The sequence below is a fragment of the Pelophylax lessonae genome, assembly GCF_965119305.1.
Source record: "Pelophylax lessonae genome assembly, chromosome: 10".
In the NCBI taxonomy this organism is placed as follows: Eukaryota; Metazoa; Chordata; class Amphibia; order Anura; family Ranidae; genus Pelophylax; species Pelophylax lessonae.
In genome coordinates, this window is record NC_138777.1 from 64,927,322 (window position 1) to 64,954,112 (window position 26,791).

The following is a 26,791-nucleotide window of genomic DNA, read 5'->3' on the forward strand; positions in this document are numbered from 1 at the left end:
TTTTTTTTTTTTTTTTTTTTTTATTATTATATGAATGAAAAAAAAAAAAGAAAAACATATATATTTTTTCTACGTTCTGTTATAAAACAATTCAAATTAAAAAAAAAAAATCAAATTTCTTCATAGATTTAGGCAAAAATTAATCCTGATACATGTCTTTAGAAAAAATAAAAAATCCAAATAAGTGTATTATAATAGGTTTGTGTGAAAGTTGAAGTGTCTACAAACTATGGTATATACACTGGAGTTTACGCAGCTATCGACACTATACTGGTAATGGCAGTGATCAGCGACCTATAGTGGGACTGTGATAGTGTGGCGGTAAATTTGGTACTAACAGACACTGGCTGGGAGGGACACTGACTAACTGAAATTGACATTGCTAGTGACATTATTACAATGATCTGTGATAATACTGTACACTGTACTAATGATACTGGCTAAAAGGGGTTAACATTAAGGGGCAACCAAGGGGCTAATTGTGTGCCTAACAAGCGTAATGTGTGTAATACGTGCTGCTTTTACTTACTGATCTGGCTGTTTTTCTCCCTGCTGCTCAGGGAGAACAGCCAGATCCCTGTTCCCTGTACACAGAGTCCTGTGTATTTGTAAACACAGAACTCTGTGCTGTGATTGAACACAACCAATCAGCAGGTTTTAGCCAAAATCATTGGCTGAAATCTGCTGCCAAACACGTGCTGTGTCCAATTACAAAATGGATCAGCAGGCGTTTGTGCACATGCACGTTAACAAACCAGTAATCCGTGCCCCCTGCTCACAGTACATCTACTGTGAGCAGGCCAACAAGAGGTTAAAAAGAGTCGCAAAAAATATTGCATGTTACTTTGATGACATATCCAATAACCACAAACCATCACTAATGTCCATTCAAATTGGTCCTTACAAAAGACCTGAATTCTACAATCCTTTCTACATAAACCAGCTGCCGTTGGCTATTAATTATATACTGGTTAAATAGTACAGACTTATTCAGGAAGGTGGTACAAAAGGCAGCCAATCACAAGTCATGCAGAATAACCGCAGTATTTTGACATCTCATTGGCTACAATAAAATATAGTACTTTGTAATTTTTTTTATTATTCTTTGTAGCTGCTTGACTTAACACAACCTCATTAAAAGGATTAAGTAAAGCAAAGAAAAATGTGGAAGATGTAATAACCCATAGCAAACAATCAGCAATTCATTTTCCTCATTTTGTCAATACTACACTTACACAAGGTACAGGATAATGTGATTGCGAAGTGTTATTATCACATCATTGTCCTTACAGTAACTTGTTCATTATCTCACATTTGCAAACAGAAATGAAGTGAACTTTAGCACTGTATAGCAATATATATAATTCCTAACAATGTAATAATTATTACAAACTTATTATAAATGATACGGATTGCAAATATTCTTTATATGCAAGCCCAATGTAAATTAGCAAATAAGTCATTAAACAAAATGTATAATAATTAAATTCTACTGTGCTATCAAACATAAACAGCTGCTAGCACAACAACTGACATAAAGTTGTCTATATGTAACATAAATATAAAAGTGACAAATGTAATCCAATAATAGTGCATTCAAATTAGTATAAACAGGTGAAAGTCTGTATACAATAGTGAGTCCCAAATACTGGAGATTGGAAACATAAAATTGTGCTTTCAAACTTCCAAGGTAATGACTAGGGAAGAACCCAACAATAAATAAATGAATGCGCGCACCAGAAGTTATGGACCCAAGTACCATAAAGCAAATGGATCAACCAAACTTGATGTTATCCATAGGACTCAAGGGGTGGTTGTTTTAAAAGGTGGCAATAAACTCCTGGATAGAGTTGACTTTATCTCCAATAACGTATCCATATGTGGAAGTAAGCCAGATAACACATACATAGTGTAATACTGCTTACGAAAATTTTTATTTAAAAAAATCAAGAAAACCTACAAACATCCATGTAAAACCAGCATGTAGATATTGGAATGATAACAGATAACATATAACAGGGATCTGACGCGTTTCATCACATCTGACTTATTTATAGGTTATTGCCCTTTTGCTATATGGTACTTGGGTCCATAACTTCTGGTGAGCGCATTCATTAATTTATTCACGTTGGTGTTGGGTTCTTCCCTAGTCATCACCTTGGAAGTTTGATGGCACAATTTTATGTTTCCAATCTCTAGGATTTGGGACTCACTATTGTATACAGACTTTCACTTGTTTATACAAATTTTAATGCACTATAATTGGATTGCATTTGTCAGTTTAGCGCTGCACTTTTATATTTAAGTCATTAACCACTTGCCGACCAGTCACGCTGACCGTAATGCGGCAAAGTGGCTCGTTCCCGTCCAGCGACGTAGACCTACGTCGCTGGACTCCTCCCCTCGTGGGCGGCGCATGCGCGCTGCCAGAGGCTCGCTCCCGCTGTATTCAGTCACAGTGGGAGTCGGGCCAGGGGAGGAGCGGCGGCGATCGCCGCTGCTCTTCCCGATCGTCGGGGAATCGAGTCTGGAGATCCGCCCGCTTGTGTAAACAAAGTGGGCGGATCTCCTAAGTGACAGACAGGGTCAGATTGCAGGGTTCAGCATAGCTGAACCTGTGATCTGTCCCTGTGTCACTCAGTCGACTCCCTCCACACACGTCAGTAAGCACCAGGCATACATTAACCCCTCCCTCTCCAATACAATTAACCCCTTCCCTGCCAGTGTCATTTTACAGTAACAGTGCATATGTATAGCACTGATTACTGTAGTAATGTCACTGGTACCCCCAAAGGTGTCAAAAATGTCAGTCAAGGGTCCGATCTGTCCGCCGTAATGTCGCAGGCCCGCAAAAAAAATTGCAGATCGCCGCCATTACTCGTTAAAAAAATGACAGAAATCTTTCCCTTAGTTAGTAAACACAATAACTTTTGCGCAAACCAAACAAAATACGCTTATTGTGATTTTTTTTACCAAACATAGGTAGCAGAAAACAAATTGGCCAAAATTTTTTTAAAAAATTGATTTTTACATTTTGGGGGAGGGGGGGGGGGACTTCACATAAAAACATGTGAAAAATATTGTTATTTTTTCAAACTCTACGCTCTTTTTTTGTTTATAGCGCAAAAAGTAAAAATCACACAGGTGATCAAATACCAGCAAAAGAAAGCTCTGTTTGTGGAAAAAAAAGGACTTTCGTTTGGGTACGGCATCGCACGACCGCGCAATTGTCAGTTAAAGTCACACAGTGCCGAATCACAAAAAGTGGCCCAGACGTAAGACAGCGAAATCCTCCAGTGGTAAAGTGGTTAAACAAGCAATCCTGGAAGTTCAGAAAAAAAACTAAAAAGCTCATGCTAATTTTGGAGGAAATGGCACCACATCCTATATAGTGTAGTACATTCTTAGAATTTTGGATGGGATTTTATAGGCACCAAAAACAACAAATTAATAAAAAAAATCCTTTCATTTTATTTGACTCAAAGCAGTTAAAAGCAAAAACATGTCAACAGAACAACATCTAGTTAAAATCAGACCACTAATTTTGTATTCATGTAACAAACATCATGGCATCGACAACTGCTGTTTGTGTAGCGCATGAAGGTCTGACGCGTTTCAACTCAAAATAGTCTTCATCATGGCGACACAAACATGTTGGACTATTAGAAATCAAGAAATGCCAAATAAACTGCCGATCATCACTGATGAATCCAGACTGGTAATAAAGATTATTGTAAATCCTAAAAGTGATGGAGCCAAGCAAGATGCTGGGACTTCACAGCATCCAACACTGTGTAAGCCAGAAGTGATCAAAAAGTGTTAAGGACAGGCAACAAAAAACTTAAAAAAAGCTCAAAAAGTGTTCATAACCAAAGAAGCAGATAAATAAATATGGACAGCTAACATGAGGGACAATTGGTTTTAATCCTGGAAGTTGCACTGGTTCCTTAAATAATAATAAAGTCAATTCCACGAGCAATGTGCTCTGAAGCCGTATTCTTAATCTAATGCTTGGATGTCTGCAGTGTTCTGCAATTCCATCACGACACTTTTATTACGATACATTATCTAAGTCTTCTCTTACATTTTAAAGACACCACTTTAACAACCTGAATTTTATTTTATTATAAGAGACAAGAAAAAGTTCCAAGAATGGGTTTTAAACAAGATGATCTACACCAGGACAGTTCCAGAGGTGATACATTTTAAGGGACAATTCTGCAAAAGCTTTTGTTATCTTCAGAAACCAAGGACTGTTGGCAACTATGGGATTGGATCTAGTCTAGGTACGGTACCCATAGACCAACCTTTCTTCATTAGGGTTTTGTAGGACCTTAGTGTTTTTCCCAGAGCTTGCTAGGAGTTCCTTGAGCTATAAGCAATTTCTGCCTCTTGGATAAGTAAACACTGATACCAGTGATCATTTTAGCTATCTGTAAGGGGAGGGAGGTTCTTCGTATTGACCACAAATGTAAGGAGCATTCTTCCTACTGACTAATTATCACACTAATGTACCATTTACTGCAGTTATAGTAATTATAAGCTGGATTCCTTGAAAAACAGTGAATTATTTCAAGGATTACTCTGTGTTAAAAAGAATGAGAAAGGCGACAAAGATCAAATGGTCCATCAAGTTTGCTCCTATTTTTTTTTTTAACCTTTTCGTACTGTAGGGTGACCTCACTGAACACACAAGTGTCTACATAATGTGTGTAAGTAGCATTGCAACGTCCAGAGGAAGTACTGTGCTGCAGAACTTTCAATGCAGCAAGTTTCAATGGCAGGAACATTCCATCGCACAAGTTTCACTGCTAAGCCTACTGCGGATGCTCATCAGTACATTCCTATACACTCCATAGGACAGTGCTGGCTGCCGGATGGTAGACGACACATCTGCATCACACTAGCATCCCCTGCAATTAACAGCCTAGCACATGCTGCACAAGGACATGCAGAGCCCACACTACAGCAAAAGATAAAAACCCACTGACCTTTATGCTGTTTAAAGCACTGTATAGAGCCAGAGTGGTGAACCATCTTCTCTTTAGGGGGGTTGCACAGGGCTCAGGAATGGAAATAAGGCAGATAAAGCATGGAGAATTAAAAAAAAAGGAATGAGCAGCTACTTCTAGAATCCCGAGAGCTGCGTGGAATACGACACCTGCCTTTAGCCTGGAAAGACTGTGCTCCCTCCGGTTGTCATAGTAACCATGAAGGGAGGTCCAGCCTCAGACTCCCCTTAGTGGTTGCTTGAAGGATAATTCACAGCAATGCTGGTTTAATGCTTTCCCCACAGCATGCTGCAGGATGTCACACCACAACATTAAAGCAGAACACAACACTATGAGGCAGCCTCTGCTGTGCGTGTCTGGAAACAGACATTGCTAACATACATTAAAAGACCGCCTTGGGTAATATTCCCAACATATAGAACGCCTATGCGCTTTCTAAACAGCTACGTAAGGCTTCCAAAGCAAAGTTGTGATTTTGCTGGTGCTTCAGAGAAAAGCAACCACAACCTTTTGACTTTCAAAACTTTTTTGTAGCAAAATGGAATGCAAGCTGAGCAAAAGTATGCGCAAAATAATTTTTTTGGAAGATGCATCTTGACTGAACTAAACTATTCTTTACAAAATTAACTCTCATGAGAAAAGGCCTCTGACCCTCCTGTCTCTCCCTTAAGTGATTGTAAAATCTTGTTTTAACCACTTTACCACCGGAGGATTTTGTTGTCTTACGTCCAGGCCACTTTTTGCGTTTCTGCACTGTGCGAATCTAACTGACAATTGCGCGGTCGTGCGATGCCGTACCCAAACGAAATGTATGTCCTTTTTTTCCCCACAAACAGAGCTTTCTTTTGGTGGTATTTGATCACCTGTGCGATTTTTACTTTTTGCGCTATAAACAAAAAAAAAGAGCATACATTTTGAAAAAATAACAATATTTTTCACATATTTTTATATGAAATTCCCCCCCCAAAAAAATGTAAAAATTGAATTTTTTTTTAATTTTTGGCCAATTTGTTTTCTGCTACCTATGTTTGGTAAAAAAAAAAAATCACAATAAGCATATTTTGATTGGTTTGTGCAAAAGTTATTGCGTTTACTAACTAAGGGAAAGATTTATGTAATTTTGGTGTTTTTTTTTAACGAATAATGGCGGCAATCTGCGATTTTTTTTGCGGTGGACAGATCGGACCCTTGACTGACATTTTTTACACTTTTGGGGGTACCAGTGACATTACTACAGTAATCAGTGCTATAAATATGCACTGTTACTGTAAAAATTACACTGGCAGGGAAGGGGTTAATTTTATTGGAGAGGGAGGGGTTAATGTATGCCTGGTGCTTACTAACGTGTGTGGGGGGAGGTGACTGAGTGACACAGGGACAGATCGCATGTTCAGCTATGCTGAACCCTGCAATCTGTCACTGTCTGTCACTTAGGAAATCCGCCCGCTTTGTTTACACAAGCGGGCGGATCTCCACACTCGATTCCCCGACGATCGGGGAAGAGCAGCGGCGAGCGAGCCGCTCCTCCCCTGGCCCGACTCCTGCTGTGAATGAATACAGAGGGAGTGAGCCTCCGGCGGCGCGCGTGCGCCACCCACAAGGGGAGGAGTCCAGCGACGTAGGTCTACGTCGCTGGACGGGAACTAACCACTTTGCCACAGTAGAGCTCCAGTGAGCGGTCGGCAAGTGGTTAAAAAAAACAAATAACGAACATGTGATACTTAACTGCTCTGTGCAGTTGGTTTTGCACAGAGCAGCCCAGATCCTCCTCTTCTCAGGTCCCTCTTCGGCTCTCTTGGCTCCTCCCTCCTGTTGAGTGACCCCACCTGGTTTCTATGGGGGCACCCGAGCCGAGTCACAGCTTTGTGTGTTTATTCAGACACAGAGCCATGGCCCGGCCCCGCCCCTCTCTCTCCTGATGGGCTGAATTTTTTTTTTTGACAGCAGCAGGAGCCAATCGCGCCACGCTGCTGTCTCAGCCAATGAGGGGGGAAGTCCCAGGCAGCTTAGACACTCCCGCAACATCACTGGATAAAGATGGGCTCAGGTAAGTATTAGGGGGGGAGGGGCTGATGGGGGATGCTGCTCACAGTAGGTTTTTTATCTTAATGCATAGAATGCATTAAGATTGAAAAAAAACCTTCTGGCTTTACAATCCCTTTATTATTATTATTGTTATTATCCCTTTATAAGTGCTGCACAAACTATCAGCTCTGTATGAATCCTGTGAAAAATGATTTAAACGGTAATAAATCCAATACCATAAATGTACTATATTACAACTTACCAATCATTAGATGTGGTGGTTGCATTAGTTTTACTTTTCTAGACTTCTTTTACTTATGTTTTCACCTGGAAATCTGGTAACACACCTTGTGCCTCTGCTCTGGATGAAGGGGCACAGGGGGCACTGCCAATCTGCGTGGGGGGGGGGGTGTTAAATGTACTAGCGGATTTTAACAAATTGAAGCCAAATTCCAGCTAATTGAAATGAAAAAGGAGGGAGGACTCCTGAAGACGTCAATCGACGAAACATACGTAGAGCGTCATCGCGCCACATCCGCCCAAGTGGAACGCATATCCGGACCGTGGCGCGCACGGCGTCCCGGAAGTGCGCCACCATCATTGTTTTTACCTGCCGATTCATTCTTTACGTTTGTAAGTACCCATTTTTTTGATTTAATAAAGCCTTAAAAACGGTACTACTCTATGTGAGCCTTCTTCCCCCGCATATACACCCGTGGACCCTAATTTCAAGGACCCCGACACGGAGGACTCGGGCAGGATATTGGACCACACTCGTGACACAGTAACCAGACAAGGGGACCCCCAGGATTATATATCCAAGGCCTGATACCCCTGCAGGGGTGATCCAATCTGGTGAGTGCGGTCCAAGGGGTGCGGGGAGCACTGAATGGTCACCGGCACTCGAGCACCACCATAACTTCTGCTAGAGCACCTGCACCAGTCACTTTTGTACCCCTAATTTAGGGAGTGGTTTACCATAGTGGGACTCACCTTTCCTTTAGGACTATAGCCATTACGGACTAACCAGTACCTGGAATTCTGATGTTATATCTTTGAGTGGTTTTACAATTTATATACCTGCGTTTTTTACAGTTTTATGTCAACATTTGATGCTTCTTATTGCAGAGTTTGCACCTTTTAAGAATTTCACAGTTCACATATGTATTAATATATGATTTTAGGTTGATCCACCAGAGTTTTGTGAATCTTTATAGGTTTGACTTCACTCATTTTTATGGTTTTACTCACTTAGGAATTTTATTCATCTATTTATATTTGTAGTTGGTACCAGCACCATTGTGCACTTTTCACAGAGCTGGATCACCTATCATTTTTTGCACTTACCATAGATTTTTCACAAGTTATGAAGCACATGACACTTTATTAATTTTATATTCAACATCTATTTAGCATCATTATAAAATACACGGATTAGCAGGTATACACTGGCAGCGCCATCAACCTTTTCTTGCATTTTCAAATTCCAGCTAATACTTTGTAATCAGTTACAGAAACAGTTTTTATTTCCTTTTTCCTTTTGGGATAAAGGTTTTTCATTAATAAATACCAGGCTGATCATTAAATGAACCCCTACAAGTGGTAAATGGTTTGCCTAGCTTCTATAACTGATACATTAGGTTGGAGAGCTTGTTCTTTTCAAAATCAATAAACTCACTAGTCAGATCACCAGATGAAAATAGAAGAAAGAAAGCCTAAAAACTCCCAATGCAGCCACCACATCTAAGGATTGGTAGATGCAATATAATAAACATTTGCTTTTGGGTTTAAAACCACTTTAATAATGCCATGACCAGAAATAATAATAATAATAATCATCATAATAATAACAACAGGCAAAACCTCTTTTTTTAGCTTTGGTTGAGTGACAAAGGAGGATCTTGAGGGGTCTGTGGCACTTCAGGTTTGGTGTGCCCCTCATACACAGAAAGTAAAATACATGACAAATCACCAAACATTCACATCAAAGTCCATTAATTGCATGGCACTGGAACTTACAACTCATACATACATAGAGAGGTTAAATGGGTTAGGTTGGGTTTACATTGGCCCACAAGGTAAAAAGCAGCATTGACCATACCCACATAACATGTGTTGCAACAACCACTTGTAGTCTCCGCCAGAAACCTGTGTAATAGAGTAACAACACAAGCGCACGATTTGGAGACAAGGACAGAACGTTGTCACCATATAACAGGAAGGTCCTGATCAAGGACCTTCCTGGCAGAATTTCCAGGTATTATTACAATGATGCCTGCAGATTTGAGAATATCAAAAAATAATTTTAAAATTACATTAACAAGTTGAAGCTTGCATGGGATTTTAGTGATTGGGTTTACATACACTTTAACCACTTTACCACCGGAGGATTTTGCTGTCTTACGTCCAGGCCACTTTTTGCGATTCAGCACTGTGCGACTTTAACTGACAATTGCGCGGTCGTGCGATGCCCTACCCAAATGAAATTGACGTCCTTTTCTTCCCAAAAACAGAGCTTTCTTTTGGTGGTATTTGATCACCTGTGCGATTTTTACTTTTTGCGCTATAAACAAAAAAAGAGCGTCAATTTTGAAAAAATAACAATATTTTTCAAATTTTTTTATATGAAATTCCCCCCAAAAAATGTAAAAATCAAAATTTTTTTAAATTTTTGGCCAATTTGTTCTCTGCTACCTATGTTTGGTAAAAAAAAATCACAATAAGCGTATTTTGATTGGTTTGCGCAAAAGTTATTGCGTTTACTAACTAAGGGAAAGATTTTTGTCATTTTTGGTGGGTTTTTTTTAACGAGTAATGGCGGCGATCTGTGATTTTTTTTGCGGGACTGTGACATTGTGGCGGACAGATCGGACCCTTGACTGACATTTTTGACACTTTTGGGGGTACCAGTGACATTACTACAGTAATCAGTGCTATAAATATGCACTGTTACTGTAAAAATTACACTGGCAGGGAAGGGGTTAATTTTATTGGAGAGGGAGGGGTTAATGTATGCCTGGTGCTTACTAATGTGTGTGGGGGGAGGTGACTGAGTGACACAGGGACAGATCGCAGGTTCAGCTATGCTGAACCCTGCAATCTGACCCTGCCTGTCACTTAGGAGATCCGCCCGCTTTGTTTACACAAGCGGGCGGATCTCCAAACTCGATTCCCCGACGATCGGGGAAGAGCGGCGGTGATCACTGCCACTCCTCCCCTGGCCCGACTCCCGCTGTGACTGAATACAGCGGGAGCAAGCCTCCGGCGGCGCGAGTGCGCTGCCCACAAGGGGAGGAGTCCAGCGGCGTAGGTCTACGTCGCTGGACGGGAACTAACCACTTTGCCACAGTAGAGCTCCAGTGAGCGGTCGGCAAGTGGTTAAAAATACATTGCAGGAGCCCCCCAGACCCCCCTTATACTTACCTGAGCCCCCTCCAATCCAGTGATGTCCACGAGAGCCTTGCCTCTCCAGGGACTCACACTCCTGATTTACTTTTGGCAGCCATGGGAGCAATTGGCTCCCACTGCTGTCAATCACAGCTAGTGAGCCAATCAGGGGACAGAAGGGGTGGGGTCAAACCACGGCTCCATGTGTGAAGGGACACACAGAGCCTGCTTGGTTGCCGCCAGAGCAAGCTGCTTGCTATGGGGGCACCTGGCAGAAGGAAGGAGCCAGGAACACCAGTGGGGACCCGAGAAGAGAAGGATCTGGGCTTCTCTGTGCAAAACCAAACCAGGGCTTTAAGCCCCGTACACACGTACCGATTGTTGGCCGTAAAGATTCGGCTGACGACCGATCGGCCGATTGTAGTCTTGTTAGTATGATGCTTCCGACAGCCGACAGCGCATTTTTGGCCGAACAGAATCTGTCGTGCAAGCATTAAAATTTTTGTTGGCCAACACCAGAACGGCCGATTGTTCGCCAGTCAGTACAGATTTCGGCCGACAGACAGCAGATTAGCAAGACTGGGCATGCTCAGAAAAGAAAAAAAGAATAGGAAAGACAAGACAGCCCTCGGACAAAAGATGGCCGACGATCAGTACGTGTGTACGGGGCTTAAGTATCACTTTAAGGTTTTTATAGAGACATAGCTGTAGTACATTAGTTCAAGCCAGGCACTAGAGGTTGTAATCTGCTGATCCAGGAACCCCTAATTGTGATTCAGGAATGACATTTCCAAACACACCCACTGCAGGCTTCTCACTGTCTCCCACCTGCAGGAAGCCTGATATAAAATAAGGAATCGTTAGTAACAGGCAACACCTATTATGACATGTCTGTAGAGTGCTGGAGCTTCTTTTACTTCCACAATAGCAGCCACAAAGCCCTCCTATTGGCCTCTGGCTCCAGGTGTTCAGCAGTCAGCGCTAAGCACATTTTTCTTCTTGATACCTTCAAGGCATCTCTTTGAACTTTGCATGCATATCTTGCTGCCTGTTAGTTGAAATCTGTTCATTTTTATTTTATACCTTGAATTTCTGTTCCAAAAATTTGAATGCATGTTAAAAATTAAGGAATATGTCTAATAGGACTGGTACCTGATAAGTGCAATGTCTCAGTTCTGCTAAAAATCGCTGATCGTTGCCATTACTAACGAAAACAATAAAAAAATAAATAAATAAAAAGTCTGTAAATCTCTCCCATAACTTTTGTGCAAACCAATCAATATACGCTTTTTGGGATTTTTTTACCAAAAATATGTAGCAGAATACAAATTGGCCTAAACTGATGATTTTGTACATTTTTATTGGATATGTTTCATAGCAGAAAGTAAAAAATATTGTTTTTTTTTTTCAAAATTGACGGGGTTTTTTTTGTTTATAGCGCAAAAAATAAAAATCGCAGAGGTAACCAAATACAGTAAACCCCCGCTCCATTGCGGTTCAGTTTTAATGATATAAATCATTAAAAATGAAATATTTTTGTGTTTTCCATAGCTCTTGCTATGTCTCTCAGTATCTTTTATGTGTTTAAATGAGTTTCTATTGTTTTAAAAGTGTGTTTATAGACCTTAAAATGCTTTTACACGTACAGTGACAGTAAAAAAAACATGCCTACAATGCATTTTAATAGGGTTTTTCTATTTCGCGGATTTTCACTTTTCGCGGCTGGGTCCGGAACGTAACCCCCGCAATGGAGGGGGGTTTACTGTACCACCAAAAGAAAGCTCTACTTGTGGGAAAAAAAAGGACATCAATTTTATTTGGGTAAAACGTCGCATGATCATGCAATTGTCAATTAAAGCAACGCAGTGCCACATTGCAAAATATTGCCTGGTCAGGAAGGGGGTAAAACATTCCGGGGCTGAAGTAGGTTAAATGTAACCATATTGCTACACTTAGAGGCGCCTCTCTTCTCTTTTATACTCTTTAGCTCTTGCTGGATTCTGCTTTATGCATTCTATATTGACATTTTTTTTTTTTTTTAACCACAGAGGTATTCCTACCTACCTACATTTTTATATGAATAAATGGTTGTGGAACAAATCATTTGAGTTTCCATTACTTCTTATGGGGAAATTTGCTTTGATATACAAGTGCTTTGGATTACAAGCATGTTTCCAAAATGAATTATGCTCACAATCTAAGGTTTTACTGTAATGATCTTGGCCCATTTTGCCTAATAGAGCTCCCTGGGTTCAGGAGCTCAATTAGCTGAACACATATACTTCCCAATTATCTGAGTAAATAGGCCCAGCACTAAAAAGGAAGCAAAATAAGCACAGGTTATACATGACGGAGTGAAGTTAAATGCTTTGAAAGGTGTAAACCAGTGCTAGCAGATTGGAAAGAAGAAATTAACTCATAGGGGGGTACGCCTAAGGGGGGACCGTGGGGTGGAGTAATGCAAGTTCCATGGAGATCTGTAGTTCTCAAGTCAGCCTTCATCCCACCTACACTAATTTACCAAAAATGGACAGTTTTAATAGAAGTTGTAGGAAATGGTTGGCAGTTATTAAGGGTGATTTAGTTTTGGTTGTTTTGGAAAATGGTTTGAGACCCATCTTTGGTGTAGTGTCTTGTGTTTCATGTGGTAAAATCATAGTGATCCCGTAGTTATGGACCTGTGCATGCCTAAAGCCAACTAATATTGCCCTCAAATCGATCTATTGTGGCTGGTGGCCTAACATAGGTAACTAGTGTGTGTGTGTGTGTGTGTGTGTGTGTGTGTGTGGTAAACATTTTGAGACCAGATGCATCAGAGAACACGCAGAGAACAGAACTGTATTGTAATAAAGTCCAAGCAAATACAACTCATCGGTGGGGAGATAACCTGACTGGGTGCACTCACAGGATGTTGCAGAGAACAGAGTAGCAGCAAAGCTCAGATCCTCTGACAGTGTCTATCTTGAGAGATAGAGTGTGTCCTGGCCAGTCTGCGCCCAAACTGGGGAAGGCTTCCAGGAAGTATAGTGTGTCCCTGCTCTTTCCCTACTCAGAAACCTCTCCCTACTGCTTTTACTGTCCCTATCAGATGGGTGATCTGTCCCTACCCTACCCACATGCGGAATGTGCACCAATACTGGGAGCCAGGGCCTTAAATAAGCTCTGCCTGATCTAACATGGCTGCAAGAGACACATGGGGAAGCAGTATCCAATCAGATAGCTTCCCCAGTGACCCAGGAAACCATGTTCCTCTTGACTTCCCCTCCAACTGCAATGCTGCTGTGGTTGAGTGCCACCTACAGTGGAGAAAATAGACTGCACCTGTCTACAAGTGCTGCAGACATGGCATGTGATTACTGTTATATGGTGCTTTCAAGGACTTGCATCGTTATCTGATTTCTTATTCAGACATTGTTATTCAGACATGTTATGACTTGATATTTTGTGTGTTATTTTTAATGAAAGGAGTCGGGGTGAGGGCCAGATGTGAGTTGGTGGACTGGTTACATCTGACCTACCCTGGTCGTGAGAAACATGGATAACTTTTGGAACAGATTACTGTATCTAGGCAGATGATATGTCCTAATCACCATCAAGAATTCATGCACAGAATAAGATCTGTTAATACTCCACTACCTTTCCATTATACTACAGTTTGAAAATGACAAATCCAAGTAATTACAGGCTAAATCAAAGTTAAGCATCATAGTTAAAGTCCTTACAGTATGTTATGAAATCTACAAATTAAAACAGAAATGTTACTTGGAAAGATGGTACTTGAGCTTGCATCCAGCACAGCTCTTAAAGACTTCTCCTGCTGATCACCATACCACTACTTTGTCCTGTAGTAAACCAATCAGTATTTAACTTATTTGCACTTATCAGGTGCCAATCCTATTAGAAGGACCATTAAAGTGACCCGTAGGGGCAGGGCCAAGCACAAGGTTTAGTCAAGATTTACGTTTTAATGGTTTTTATTGAAAATCCAATAAAGAGTCATACACACAGAAGTATTTGCGGTCTTTTCTCAACGGAACTCAACAATGTATTAAAAATGCAATCTGAATGTATGCAATCAGAGTGAGAGGAGAAACAGATATCAGGATTCTAGAAGGCTGTTCTTGAGTCCAAAACTAACATGCATTTATAAGAAAAGAGTAATTTGAGTAGAAAATGTTTCCGGAACTGGTAATGGTTGCACTATAGACCCTGAGCCCATTAGGCTCAAGGTTTATCCTGAGGTCTTGAAGGATGTTTACCATTTTTTTGTTATGATCCAAGAAACTTTATTTTTCTTTGTGCCAATATTGACCACAAATGACTTCCAAGCCTTAGAAAGATCTTTTTGAGGCTAAAAAGTTGTAAAAGATGAATGTTTGAAAGTGTTTTGGAAATTAGTTCATTTAGGATTACATTCTTGGGAATATTAACCCTAGGTACAGAGTATATCAGAGCATGTATTCTTGCCCAGTAGCATATGATTTTTGGGCAAGTCCATCAAATGTGGACTTCCCTTTAAAACAGTTAGGAGAAGTCCAGAGAAAAAGCTTTTGCCAGTCTTGTGGGTACCATATACCAACAAAAGAGGACTTTATTGTTAGCCTCTACTTGTGTTATATTAAGCCCCTCTTTGTGTAGTCTAGAAGTCCATAAATTCCAGTCCTCCTCATTGATCCCTGAACCTAAGTCTTCTTTCCAAACAAGTCTATGAGGAACCTTGGGGGGATGAATCAGATAATACAGTAGCTGATAAAATGCTGAGATGCTACCATTCTGCTACCCTCTTGTTCCCACATGCAACTGTTTTTAAAAACATGCCTTTGTAGTGAAGTCATCCTTTTCCTTTTTGCCAGTGTTCAAAAACTGTAAACTTTGATGTAAGCAGAAGAATTCAGAGGGAGGCATCCTAAGTTGCCGGAGGAAATGGGCAGGGCTTAGAATACCTCTACGATAAATGCAAAAACCCACAAGGGGGAAAAGAGGGGAAAATTGGGACTTTGAAATACCCAGAATGGTCCAAATTCCCCCTCCTTTTCCTCTTGTGAGTTTTTGCATTTCACTTTAGGGATATATACCCTCAATATTAAGCTTAGGAACACTATATACCACTTTATACCTCTATGATAAAGGTAGTGACCAATATGGTATAGGCTTTGTCAATCTACCGTTGAAACCTTTGAGGTTGCAGTCTTTTTGAAAATGCTGAGTTGTTGAATAATGGGCTGCATGGGTGTGCATGGATTTAAGAACCCATAGTTTGCATGTGGTATCCAAAAGTGCAGTAACATGGGGTATAAGATTTATCTACGGTTTTTAGGAGGCAACCACATTAAGAGATCTATGGGATCAGAGGCATCCACCTGAGCTTCAAAGTTTGTCCAGTCTGTGTTATTTGGATTGCCCTGAAGTATTTCAGAAGGTTTGGAACCCCCAAATTATTTGGGGCATACAGGGTCTTACAGGCGATCCCTTATCCCCTAGAGCCCCAAATCAATTTTAGTATGCAAGATTGAAAATTATTTAGGTTAGAGGTTGGAACATTGCTATGTAGAGTTCTAAAATTGTATGATTTTTGGCAATATAGTCATCTTGATTGAATCAATTCTGCCCATCCATAATAGTCAAGTTTAGCATATAAATCTAGTTGTCTACTCTTTTCTTGCAAGCAGTTTTCAACAAAGGTATCCACTGATTGTACTTTAATTCAGACAATGTAAGATAATTTAATTAGTTGCTGTGAGCTAAGTAGAGATAAGAAGAGAATTCATTTTGTAATAGTCTTGTTTTTCAATCAATAACTGCACATTAGGATGTGATGTTACTTAATTACTCTGTACTATATGGCATGAATTATCATATCAGGTCACGTTCTAGGTCACGTTCTAGGTCAATTATTAAATATTTTAATGTTGATTGATTTGCAGTCATGAATATGCTTAAAATACATATTATATAGGGAAAACCTCTGATGATCTTCATTTTAGTAAAAATGCTGTTCATTATTATTTTGGTCCTTGATATATGTCTTTCCAATATGACAAACTAAGCAGTACAAGGGGTAATTGCCTGATGCTTTAGTACTGTAAATGGAATATGTCAAATTAGCATATTCTGCAATGTCAGTAGAATACAGGCTGCACTAATACATGTCCTGCAACACAATGAAAATTTAAGAGGTCTTCCACTTTCAACTGAAAGGAAGACTCCCACCCTTCGCTCCCTGCCACAAAGAGATACTGTCACATTAGCAGAATTTTATGACACAGGTTCAAGATTTCTGGAGGAACCTGAACTACTGTGGCTTTCCAAAGTGACACTTAACAGACAGACAAAGGATACAAGAGTTTTGTGTACCCCATTAACCTAATGTTTATAATATTGCAAATGGTTAATTGGTGAGGTTCTGACACTGATGGTCCAACCTGGAGGTCCTGAGTCAGATTTCCATCAATGGAGGCTGTAGGCACACAACCTTCTACTAGGTGTAATATGTAAATAAGCGTACTGTATGTAAGATAACTGTATTTTTCTAATGATAAAAAAAAAAGAGTAGTTATTCACACTATAAGGAAAAGCTACCTTCACATACTAACACATACTGTTATCAGGATACTAGATTCACGCTATTTTGGTTACTAGTTATCACTGCATAAGAATGTGGATGTAATTACAAATACATTGTTCCCTTGACTACTGTCCTTGTTACCATTGTCTATTGCATAAAATAGGACTTTGTATTACAGTACCCTAAGTGTCCATTCACACTAGTCTGACTTGTCAGGCGACTTGGTCAGCCTGACAAATCACGCACTGTCGCGGTCCATTGACTGGTACAGGAGCCGTTCTAATAGGAGCGACACAAGTCGCTCCGACTTAGAAAAAGGGTCCTGTACTACTTAGGGGCGACCTGGAGCGACTTGCATAGACATTCATTTTATGAAGTCCGTGCAAGTCGCGCCGAAGTCGCGCTGCACGCGACTTCACAGGTCGCCCCCTAAGTCGGAGCGACGTAGTGTGAACCGAGCCTTAGATGCCTTACCAAAAAAGCATAAAAATATTTTTTACAAAAGTACATAAACTTTATTTACACATACTGTACAACGTTACCAATATTTAATGTAATTTTCCTTTCCTGGCTCTGCGTCATGCCATCAAGACAATGGTTCAACCCCGCTCTCTTGACATCCCTGAATATAGCATAAAAGGCAGGCAGTACCTGATGCAGGAGTTCTCCTAAAGAGAACCCACTCTAAACGAATGGTAAATCTCCTTTTTGAAGGAAAGGGCGAATAGGTGGGGAGCGAATCTTGATTGTTGCTCGGAAGAATCAGACTACCAGAGGCGTCAGCTGGGACCAGAGCATGCTCCGGTCCCAGCTGACGCTTCGTAGGGAGAAACATGCCGGGGGGAGCTGCCACGCCGTTACATCACGTGGTCCGCACTGCAGGCGGCCGCATTCTACAGCAGGAACCAATCGTTACGTGCATCATCTGTCAATATGTAAGTGCATGTCTTGTTCTTAATAAAATTGTGTGTCAAGGTTAATGCACTATTGGCGGTCTTTCTTCTTTGGGGGAGTTACATATTTCATAGGCACCACTGGTTGTACATGTGAACCCCATAATCTGTTGTGGAAGGAAGGGCATCATTTACTTTCAAGTTGGAGCCGACTCTGTGTACCGTCCCTATCAAGGACGTTATACACCCATTCTCTGGTCCCATGCCTGCCCTCCAACACTATCTGGTAAGAATCCTACCTACCACCGGATGACAACGTTATCACCGAGAGTGAGAATTCTGATCACTACACTCTATTATCTAAGGTGAATTTGGTAAGGGGTTAACCTATTCCCCTAGCATTTTGTATCACGTGGTGTTGGTTTGCAGTTACAAGATTGTAAGATTGGAAGATATCACTATTTTACTTATATCAGAGACTTTGTTGTGGGCACAGTCATATTGTTTATTAACCAAAAGACTTTTTGCTCACTATTTTATTTTGCACTGTTTATTTCACAGTTATTTATTTGATGGTGTTATACCATCACTAAGTCACCATTGTCACCTTGCATCACGTTGGTCACTTTGTTGCACTGTGTATATATATATTTTTATATATTTATTTGTATTGGTCTAAATATCCTATTTCATTTTTAGTAACTATTTTTTTATTTTATATACAGTCATGGCCAAAATTATTGGCACCCCTGCATTTCTGTCAGACTATGCACCACTTCACCCAGAAAATTGTTGCAATTACAAATGTTTAAGCAATCTTGTGTTTATTTCTTTTGTTTGTATTGGTACTAGAGTTGAGCGGACACCTGGATATCCGTGTTCGGCGGGTTTGGCCGAACTTTAAAAAAAAGTCCGGGTCCGTGTCCCAGACTTTTGCTGAACTTTTCCCGGACACCGAACCCCATTGAAGTCAATGGGGACCCGAACTTTCAGGCACTAAAATGGCTCTAAAACACCAATGGAAAGGGCTAGAGTGCTGCAAATGGCAGCAAAACGTTGTTAAGAGCATGTCAAGTGCTCTGCAAACAAATGTGGATAGGGAAATAACTTAAAACAACAAAAAAAACTGAAAAATAAAACAATGTTCTTCATCTCTGAAGGACAAGGCCCATATGGAGTAGGAGGGAGGTTGAGGTGGTGGTGGATGTGGCGGTGTCATAGGCGTGCGCACAGGGTGTGACGGGTGTACCTGGGCACACCCTAATCACCTAGGGCACATTAGCATTATCGCTCTGTTTGTGTCACGGAACCACGAACCAGACGTACAACAACAGATAAGTGAAAATAAGAAAGCTTTATTGAAAAACAAGCTATAAAGCAAAAGTCCAAACGGATGGCGAAACCGATGCAGAGTCTTTGCGAAGCCAGGGGTCAGGAACCAGCAGGGTAGTCAGACGAAGCCAGGATCAGGAACCAGCAGGGTAGTCAGACGAAGCCAGGATCAGGAACCAGCAGGGTAGTCAGACGAAGCCAGGAACAGGAACCAGAAGTAGCAGCAGTCTTAGTAGCATGTGAACACAGGGGGACCAAGCAGGGAACTGAAGCCACAGACCTCCTATATATATGAGCTAGGTATCCAGCTCCTCCCAGTGGGAAGGAGGAGCCGCAGGGTGGGAGGCTACAAGAAACCCAGAAACCAAGATGGCCGCCAGCACATGTCAAACAAAGGAGAACAGCAAGAAGGTAAGACCATGACAGTACCTCCCCCTCAAGGACCCCTCCTCCGCGGAGTAAAGAACGGTTTCTGAGGGAAGCGTGCGTGGAAGGCTCGGAGCAAGGCAGGAGCATGGACATCTGCGGAGGGAACCCAGGAACGCTCCTCTGGACCATAACCACGCCAATGAACCAAAAACTGCACCCGACCGCGGACCAGGCGTGAGTCCAGGATATTGCTCACCTCATACTCCTCACGATTGCCCACTCGGACCGGACGAGGCCGAGGAACCGAGGAAGTGAAACGATTACACACCAGAGGCTTCAACAGGGAGACATGAAACACGTTGGAGATCCGCATGCCAGGAGGAAGCGCAAGGGCATAGGCTACCGGGTTTACCCTGCGAAGCACTCGGAAGGGACCAACAAAGCGAGGCGCCAGCTTGGGAGTGGGCACTCGAAGGTTGAGGTTGCGGGTGGACAACCATACACGGTCTCCGGCCTGGTAGGAAGGAGCAGGCGCTCGTCTGCGATCAGCCTGGAGTCTCTGGCGCTGCGCAGAGACCTCAAGGGACTTCTGGATCTGTACCCAAGAAGCACGTAGGACGGAAAGGTGATCCTCCACAGCCGGAATATCCTGGGGAGAGAATACCTCCGGTAACACGGCAGGTTGGAACCCATAGTTGGCCATGAAGGGAGACGTCCCAGAGGAAGAGTTCACCGCCGTGTTCCTGGCAAACTCAGCCCAAGGCAGGAGGTCAACCCAATTGTCTTGGTGATCGGAGACATAGCAACGAAGGAATTGCTCCAAGGCCTGATTGGATCGTTCTGCGGCCCCATTGGACTGAGGGTGGTAGGCCGAGGAGAAGGAGAGATGAATCCCCAACTGGGAGCAAAAGGCGCGCCAGAACCTGGACACAAACTGACTCCCCCGATCCGACACAATCTCCTTGGGCAAACCGTGCAACCGGAAGACCTCCCTGGCAAAAATCGTGGCCAACTCCTGTGCAGAGGGTAACTTCTTGAGAGGAACACAGTGACACATTTTGGAAAACCGATCCACAATCATGAGAATGACCGTATGGCCTCGGGATGCAGGGAGGTCCACAATGAAATCCATCCCCAGGTGTGACCATGGGCGCTCCCCGGTGGCTAAGGGTTGCAGAAGGCCCAACGGAAGGTGCCGAGGGGACTTACTCTGGGCACAAACGGAGCATGCCGCTACATATGCGGTGATGTCGGAACGTAGGGAAGGCCACCAGAACAGACGTGAAACAGCCCAGGACAGCTGATTCTTTCCAGGATGCCCCGCGGTCTTGGAGTTATGGTAGGTTCGCAACAACCGAGTGCGCAACTCCTCAGGCACAAAACATCTGCCGTTGGGTCTCCCAGAGGGAGCACCAGATTGAGCCGCCAAAATCTGCTCACCCAGGGGAGAGGTCAGGCTGGTGCGAATGGCAGCCAGGATCTGATTCGGAGGTATGACCGAAGTCGGAATCGACTCCTCCCTGGACAGGTTGGAGTACTGCCGTGATAAGGCCTCAGCCCTGATGTTCTTGGAACCGGTTAGGTAGGAGACCACGTAATTAAAACGTGACAAGAACAGAGCCCATCTGGCCTGACGTGGTGTCAATCTCTTGGCCTCAGAGAGGTAGGTCAGATTCTTGTGGTCCGTCAGGATGAGGACCGGAACCACCGAACCCTCGAGCAAGTGCCTCCATTCTTTAAGAGCCTGCACGATGGCCAATAACTCCCTGTCACCAATCTGGTAGTTGCACTTCGCGGAAGACAGTTTCCGGGAGTAAAACCCACAAGGAAGCAGAGGACCCTCTGGTGTTCTACGCTGAGACAGAAGGGCGCCTACTCCCGTCTCAGACGCGTCCACCTCGAGGACAAAGGGCAACCCAGGGTTGGGATGCGACAGAATCGGAGCCGACACAAAGGCGGACTTTAGAGCCTCAAAAGCTCGGATGGCCTCGGGCGGCCAGACCTGGGAATTACTGCCCTTCCTGGTCAGATCCGTGAGAGGCTTGGCTAGCATGGAAAAGTCCCTGATGAACTTCCGATAATAATTGGCGAAGCCCAAAAAGCGCTGCAGGGAGCGAAGACCACTGGGCTGGGGCCACTGTAAGACAGCCGAAACCTTCTCAGGATCCATGGAGAACCCCTCAGCGGAAATGATGTAACCTAAGAAGGTTACCTGGGATCGGTGAAATTCGCATTTCTCAAGTTTACCGAACAGCTTGTTCTCTCGTAACCGTTGCAACACTCGTTTGACATCCAGAATGTGGGTCTCCATGGACTCAGAATATACCAAGATGTCATCCAGGTAGACCACCACACACTGCTGCAACAGGTCACGGAAAACATCGTTGATGAATTCCTGAAAGACTGCGGGCGCATTGCACAGCCCAAAGGGCATAACCAAGGATTCATAATGACCGGTCCTGGTGTTAAACGCGGTCTTCCACTCATCGCCCGCCTTGATCCTTACGAGGTTATATGCCGCCCTCAGGTCGAGTTTGGTAAAGACCTTGGCCCCTTTAAGGCGATCGAACAGCTCGGAAATCAAGGGTATCGGGTAAGCGTTCTTGATCGTGATGCGATTGAGACCCCTGTAATCAATGCAAGGCCTCAACTCACCGCCCTTCTTTTTCACAAAGAAAAATCCAGCCCCTGCCGGGGACGAGGATTTGCGAATGTGTCCACGTGAAAGCGCCTCCCTCACGTACTCCTCCATGGCCTCATTCTCCGCTACCGACAGTGGATAGACTTTGCCACGAGGAGGAACGGCACCAGATTGTAACTCGATGGCACAATCGTATGGGCGGTGCGGAGGTAGGGCAACCGCGCGCACCTTATCGAATACATCCCGGTACTCCTCATATTCAGGGGGCAACAGAGAGTCCGAGGAAGTACACAGCAACTTGACAGGCCCATGGATGCAACTAGCCCCACACTGCGGTGACCACGAGAGGATCTCGGCCGATCTCCAATCGAAAATCGGATTATGCTTCTGGAGCCAGGGGTACCCCAAGACCACCGAGTAGTGTGGAGACGAAATAACCTGGAAGCAGACCGACTCTCTGTGGACGGCACCAATGGCTAACCCCACTGGAAGGGTCTCATGAGTCACGTGTGGCGGCAGAAGGGGTCTGCCGTCTATCGCCTCAAGAGCCAGAGGAGAACCTCGAGCCTGCAGAGGAATGGAATTGGCGGCAGCGAACACACTATCAATGAACAAACCACCAGCACCAGAGTCCACCAACGCCTGGGTCGTCACCGAGCCCCCGACCCAGGAAAGGACAACAGTGATCAGTGGTTTGTCAACACGGGAAACCGGGGACGAGGAGACTCCACCCAAGATCTGCCCCCGACAGGATCTCAGGTGCGAGCGTTTCCCTGGACGGTTCGGACATGCCAACCGAAAATGCCCACCGAGACCACAGTACATGCATCGGCCCTCGCGTCTCCGGAGTACCCTCTCCCCCTCGGACAGGCGAGCAAACCCCAGCTGCATGGGTTCACCCCCAGACAAGTCATCCCCAGGAGGCGTGGGAGGAGAGGGAGGCACGGGTGGGACAACAAAGGTAGGCGCCAATCTGTTAGGAGGCCTCCGCAGACTCTCCTTAAAGGAAGGTCTCTCTCTGAGTCTGGTGTCAATCAAAATCAGGAAAGAAATAAGAGACTCGAGCTCCACTGGTAGGTCCTTAGCTGCAACCTCATCCTTCAAGGCATCCGAGAGACCATGAGAGAAAGCAGCGACCAGAGCCTCATTATTCCAGCCCACCTCTGCTGCCAGGGTACGAAACTCAATGGCGTATTCAGCTACGGATCGTGAACCCTGTCTGATGGACATAAGGAGCTTCGCAGCAGAGGCAGCACGAGCCGGCACATCGAATACCTTCCGAAGAGAAGCAACAAAACCGGAAAACTCGGCAACCACCGGATTGTTGTTCTCCCATAAAGGGCTGGCCCAGGCCAAGGCCTTGTCCGAGAGCAGCGAGATTAAGAAGCCCACCTTTGATCTCTCAGTAGGAAAGGCATGTGGCAGCAACTCGAAATAAATGCCCACCTGGTTAAGGAAACCTCGGCACTGAGTTGGCTCTCCCCCAAAGCGCTGTGGAAGGGGGGCAGAACCGGACATACCCCGAAACACCGCAGGCGCAACAACAGGTGTTGGGGTAGACTCTGGCGCAACAACTGGAGCGGCAGTAGGAGCGGACCCAGGAGCGACAACCGACCCATCGGCAACGGGAGCGAAATGAACCGTGCGTTCAAGCAGGGTTTGCAACGCCACGGCGAACTGACCCAACAGGTGATCCTGCTGATCAAGTCTGGCAACCAGCGTGGGTAGTGAGGATGGCCCTGCACCGTCAGAATTCGTGGCCTGTGGTACCGTGCGTTCAAGCAGGGTTTGCAACGCCACGGCGAACCGACCCAACAGGTGATCCCGCTGATCAAGTCTGGCAACCAGCGTGGGTAGCGAGGATGGCCCTGTACCGTCAGAATTCATGGCTTGGTCCTAATGTCACGGAACCATGAACCAGACGTACAACAACAGATAAGTGAAAATAAGAAAGCTTTATTGAAAAACAAGCTATAAAGCAAAAGTCCAAACGGATGGCGAAACCGATGCAGAGTCTTTGCGAAGCCAGGGGTCAGGAACCAGCAGGGTAGTCAGACGAAGCCAGGATCAGGAACCAGCAGGGTAGTCAGACGAAGCCAGGATCAGGAACCAGCAGGGTAGTCAGACGAAGCCAGGATCAGGAACCAGCAGGGTAGTCAGACGAAGCCAGGAACAGGAACCAGAAGTAGCAGCAGTCTTAGTAGCATGTGAACACAGGGGGACCAAGCAGGGAACTGAAGCCACAGACCTCCTATATATATGAGCTAGGTATCCAGCTCCTCCCAGTGGGAAGGAGGAGCCGCAGGGTGGGAGGCTACAAGAAACCCAGAAACCAAGATGGCCGCCAGCACATGTCAAACGAAGGAGAACAGCAAGAAGGTAAGACCATGACAGTTTGCCAGTGAGGAGATGGGAAAGATCTCCCTCGGACCTGCTCTGCTCTATTTAACTTTGCCAGCAGGGAGAGTAATGTATCGGGGCCATGTAAATGTAGGCAAACACATGCATGTGTATTTAAACTTTGGGGTGCACACCCTAATGCAATAGGCTGCGCACACCTATGGGGGGTGTAGGTGGAAGCGGCGGTGGAGGAGGACCAGGGCCGGATTAAGAGCATCATGGGCTTGGTGCTGAGGATTTTGAAGGGCCTTAAGGGCCGTGCCTTGGCATGCACCCAGAGGAGGAAGGGTGCAGCCATGCATGCCTAATTCCACATGGGATGCTGTCTCTGAAGCCCATAAACACATCCATGCATCGGCAACTGTCCCTCCTTGTCCAGCCTTCATGCTGTGTGGGGAGGTTCTGAGAGAGCTGCCTGGGGAAGCGAGCATAGAAGCCAGACTTCTGTGTTTACAAGTGACAGAAGAGCGGTAACAGTGAATATGGCCAACCCGGGGCCTATATAAAGGTAGGGGCCTGGAGCTGCAGCTCCAATAGCCCCTACGTTAATCTGGCCCTGAGGAGGATGAGGTAGCCAACACTGCTTCTTTTCACAAATTTTAAATGAGGGTACACCCCAAAAGAGTGAGAAAGAGCAAAAATGGAACAATGGCTGGGTAAGGTCGGTATCCATCGCTATTCTGCACAAGGTACGGAAAAGTCCTGTGGGATCCATGCCTGGTTCATTTTAATGAACATGAGCTTGTCCACATTGTCTCTGGACAGGCGGCTGCGCTTGTCTGTGATAACACCCCCAGCCGTGCTAAATACCCATTCAGATAATACACTGGCTGCAGGGCACGCCAGCACCTCCAAGGCGTAAAGGGCAAGCTCAGGCAATGTGCCCAACTTGGAGACCCAGAAGTTGAAGGGGGCAGACCTCCCATTCAGTACGTCTAGGCGTGTGCACACATACTGCTCCACCATGTTGGTGAAATGCTGTCTCCTGCTAAGACGTTCCATATGAGCTGCTGGTGCTGCTGTTTGTTGTGGCGTGCTGACAAAGCTTTTCCACATTTCGGCCATGCTAACCTTGCCTTCTGAGGTGCTGGCGGTGCCCTGGTTGCGTTGGCGACCTCTTCCTCCTCCTCCTCCTCTGCCTTGTGCTTCCACTGTGGCCCCGCTGGTGGGAATGCCAGCAGCATGGCGTCTACCAGCTTGCGCTTGTACTCGCGCATCTTGCGATCGCGCTCCAGTGAGTGAATTAAGGACGGTACGTTGTCCTTGTAACGAGGATCCAGCAGCGTGGCCACCCAGTAATCAGCACAAGTTAGAATGTGGGCAACTCGGCGGTCGTTGTGGAGACACTGCAGCATGTAATCGCTCATGTGTGCCAGGCTGCCCAGAGGCAACGAAAGGCTGTCTTCTGTGGGAGGTGTATCGTCGGTGTCCTCTGTATCCCCCCAGCCACGCACCAGTGATGGCCATGAGCTGACCTGGGTGCCACCCTGCTGTGAACATGCTTCCATCTCCTCCTCCAGCTCCTCCTCCTCATCCTCCAGAACTGTGCCCCTGCTGGACAATTGTGTCCCTGGCGTTTGTGTGTGCAGGAACCCACCCTCGGAGCCCCTTGCGAATGACTGCCCTGAAAGCCTTGGAAATGTTACCTCTTCATCCTCCTCTACCTCCTCCTCCTCCTCATCCTGTGCCACATCCTCTTCCATCATCGCCCAAATTGTTTTTTCAAGGAGGCATAGAAGTGGGATAGTTAAGCTGAGAACGGCGTCATCGGCACTGGCCATGTTGGTGGAGTACTCAAAACAGCGCAACAAGGCACACAGGTCTCGCATGGAGGCCCAGTTATTGGTGGTGAAGTGGTGCTGTTCCGCAGAGCGACTCACGCGTGCGTGCTGCAGCTGAAACTCCACTATGGCCTGCTGTTGCTCGCACAGTCTTTCCAGCATGTGCAAGGTGGAGTTCCACCTTGTGGGCACGTCACATATGAGGCGGTGAGCGGGAAGGCCGAAGTTACGCTGCAGCGCTGACAGGCGAGCAGCAGCAGGGTGAGAACGCCGAAAGTGCGCACAGACGGCCCGCACTTTCTGCAGCAGCTCTGACATATCGGGGTAGTTTTTAAGGAACCTCTGCACCACCAAATTCAGCACATGAGCCAGGCAAGGGATGTGTG

The 26,791-nt window shown here is 44.8% G+C and overlaps 1 protein-coding gene across 1 annotated transcript in view; it reads right to left on the reverse strand.

Moving 5' to 3' along the window:
• Positions 1-5,165, reverse strand: part of ANO3 (anoctamin 3) — a 542,814-nt gene extending 537,649 nt beyond the window's left edge. The window contains exon 1 of the mRNA XM_082269831.1: positions 4,992-5,165. Within this exon, the coding sequence (XP_082125957.1) occupies positions 4,992-5,037 (46 nt within the window). The 5' untranslated portion in view covers positions 5,038-5,165. The remainder of the gene's footprint in view (positions 1-4,991) is intronic.
• Between the last annotated feature and the right edge of the window lie 21,626 nt (positions 5,166-26,791).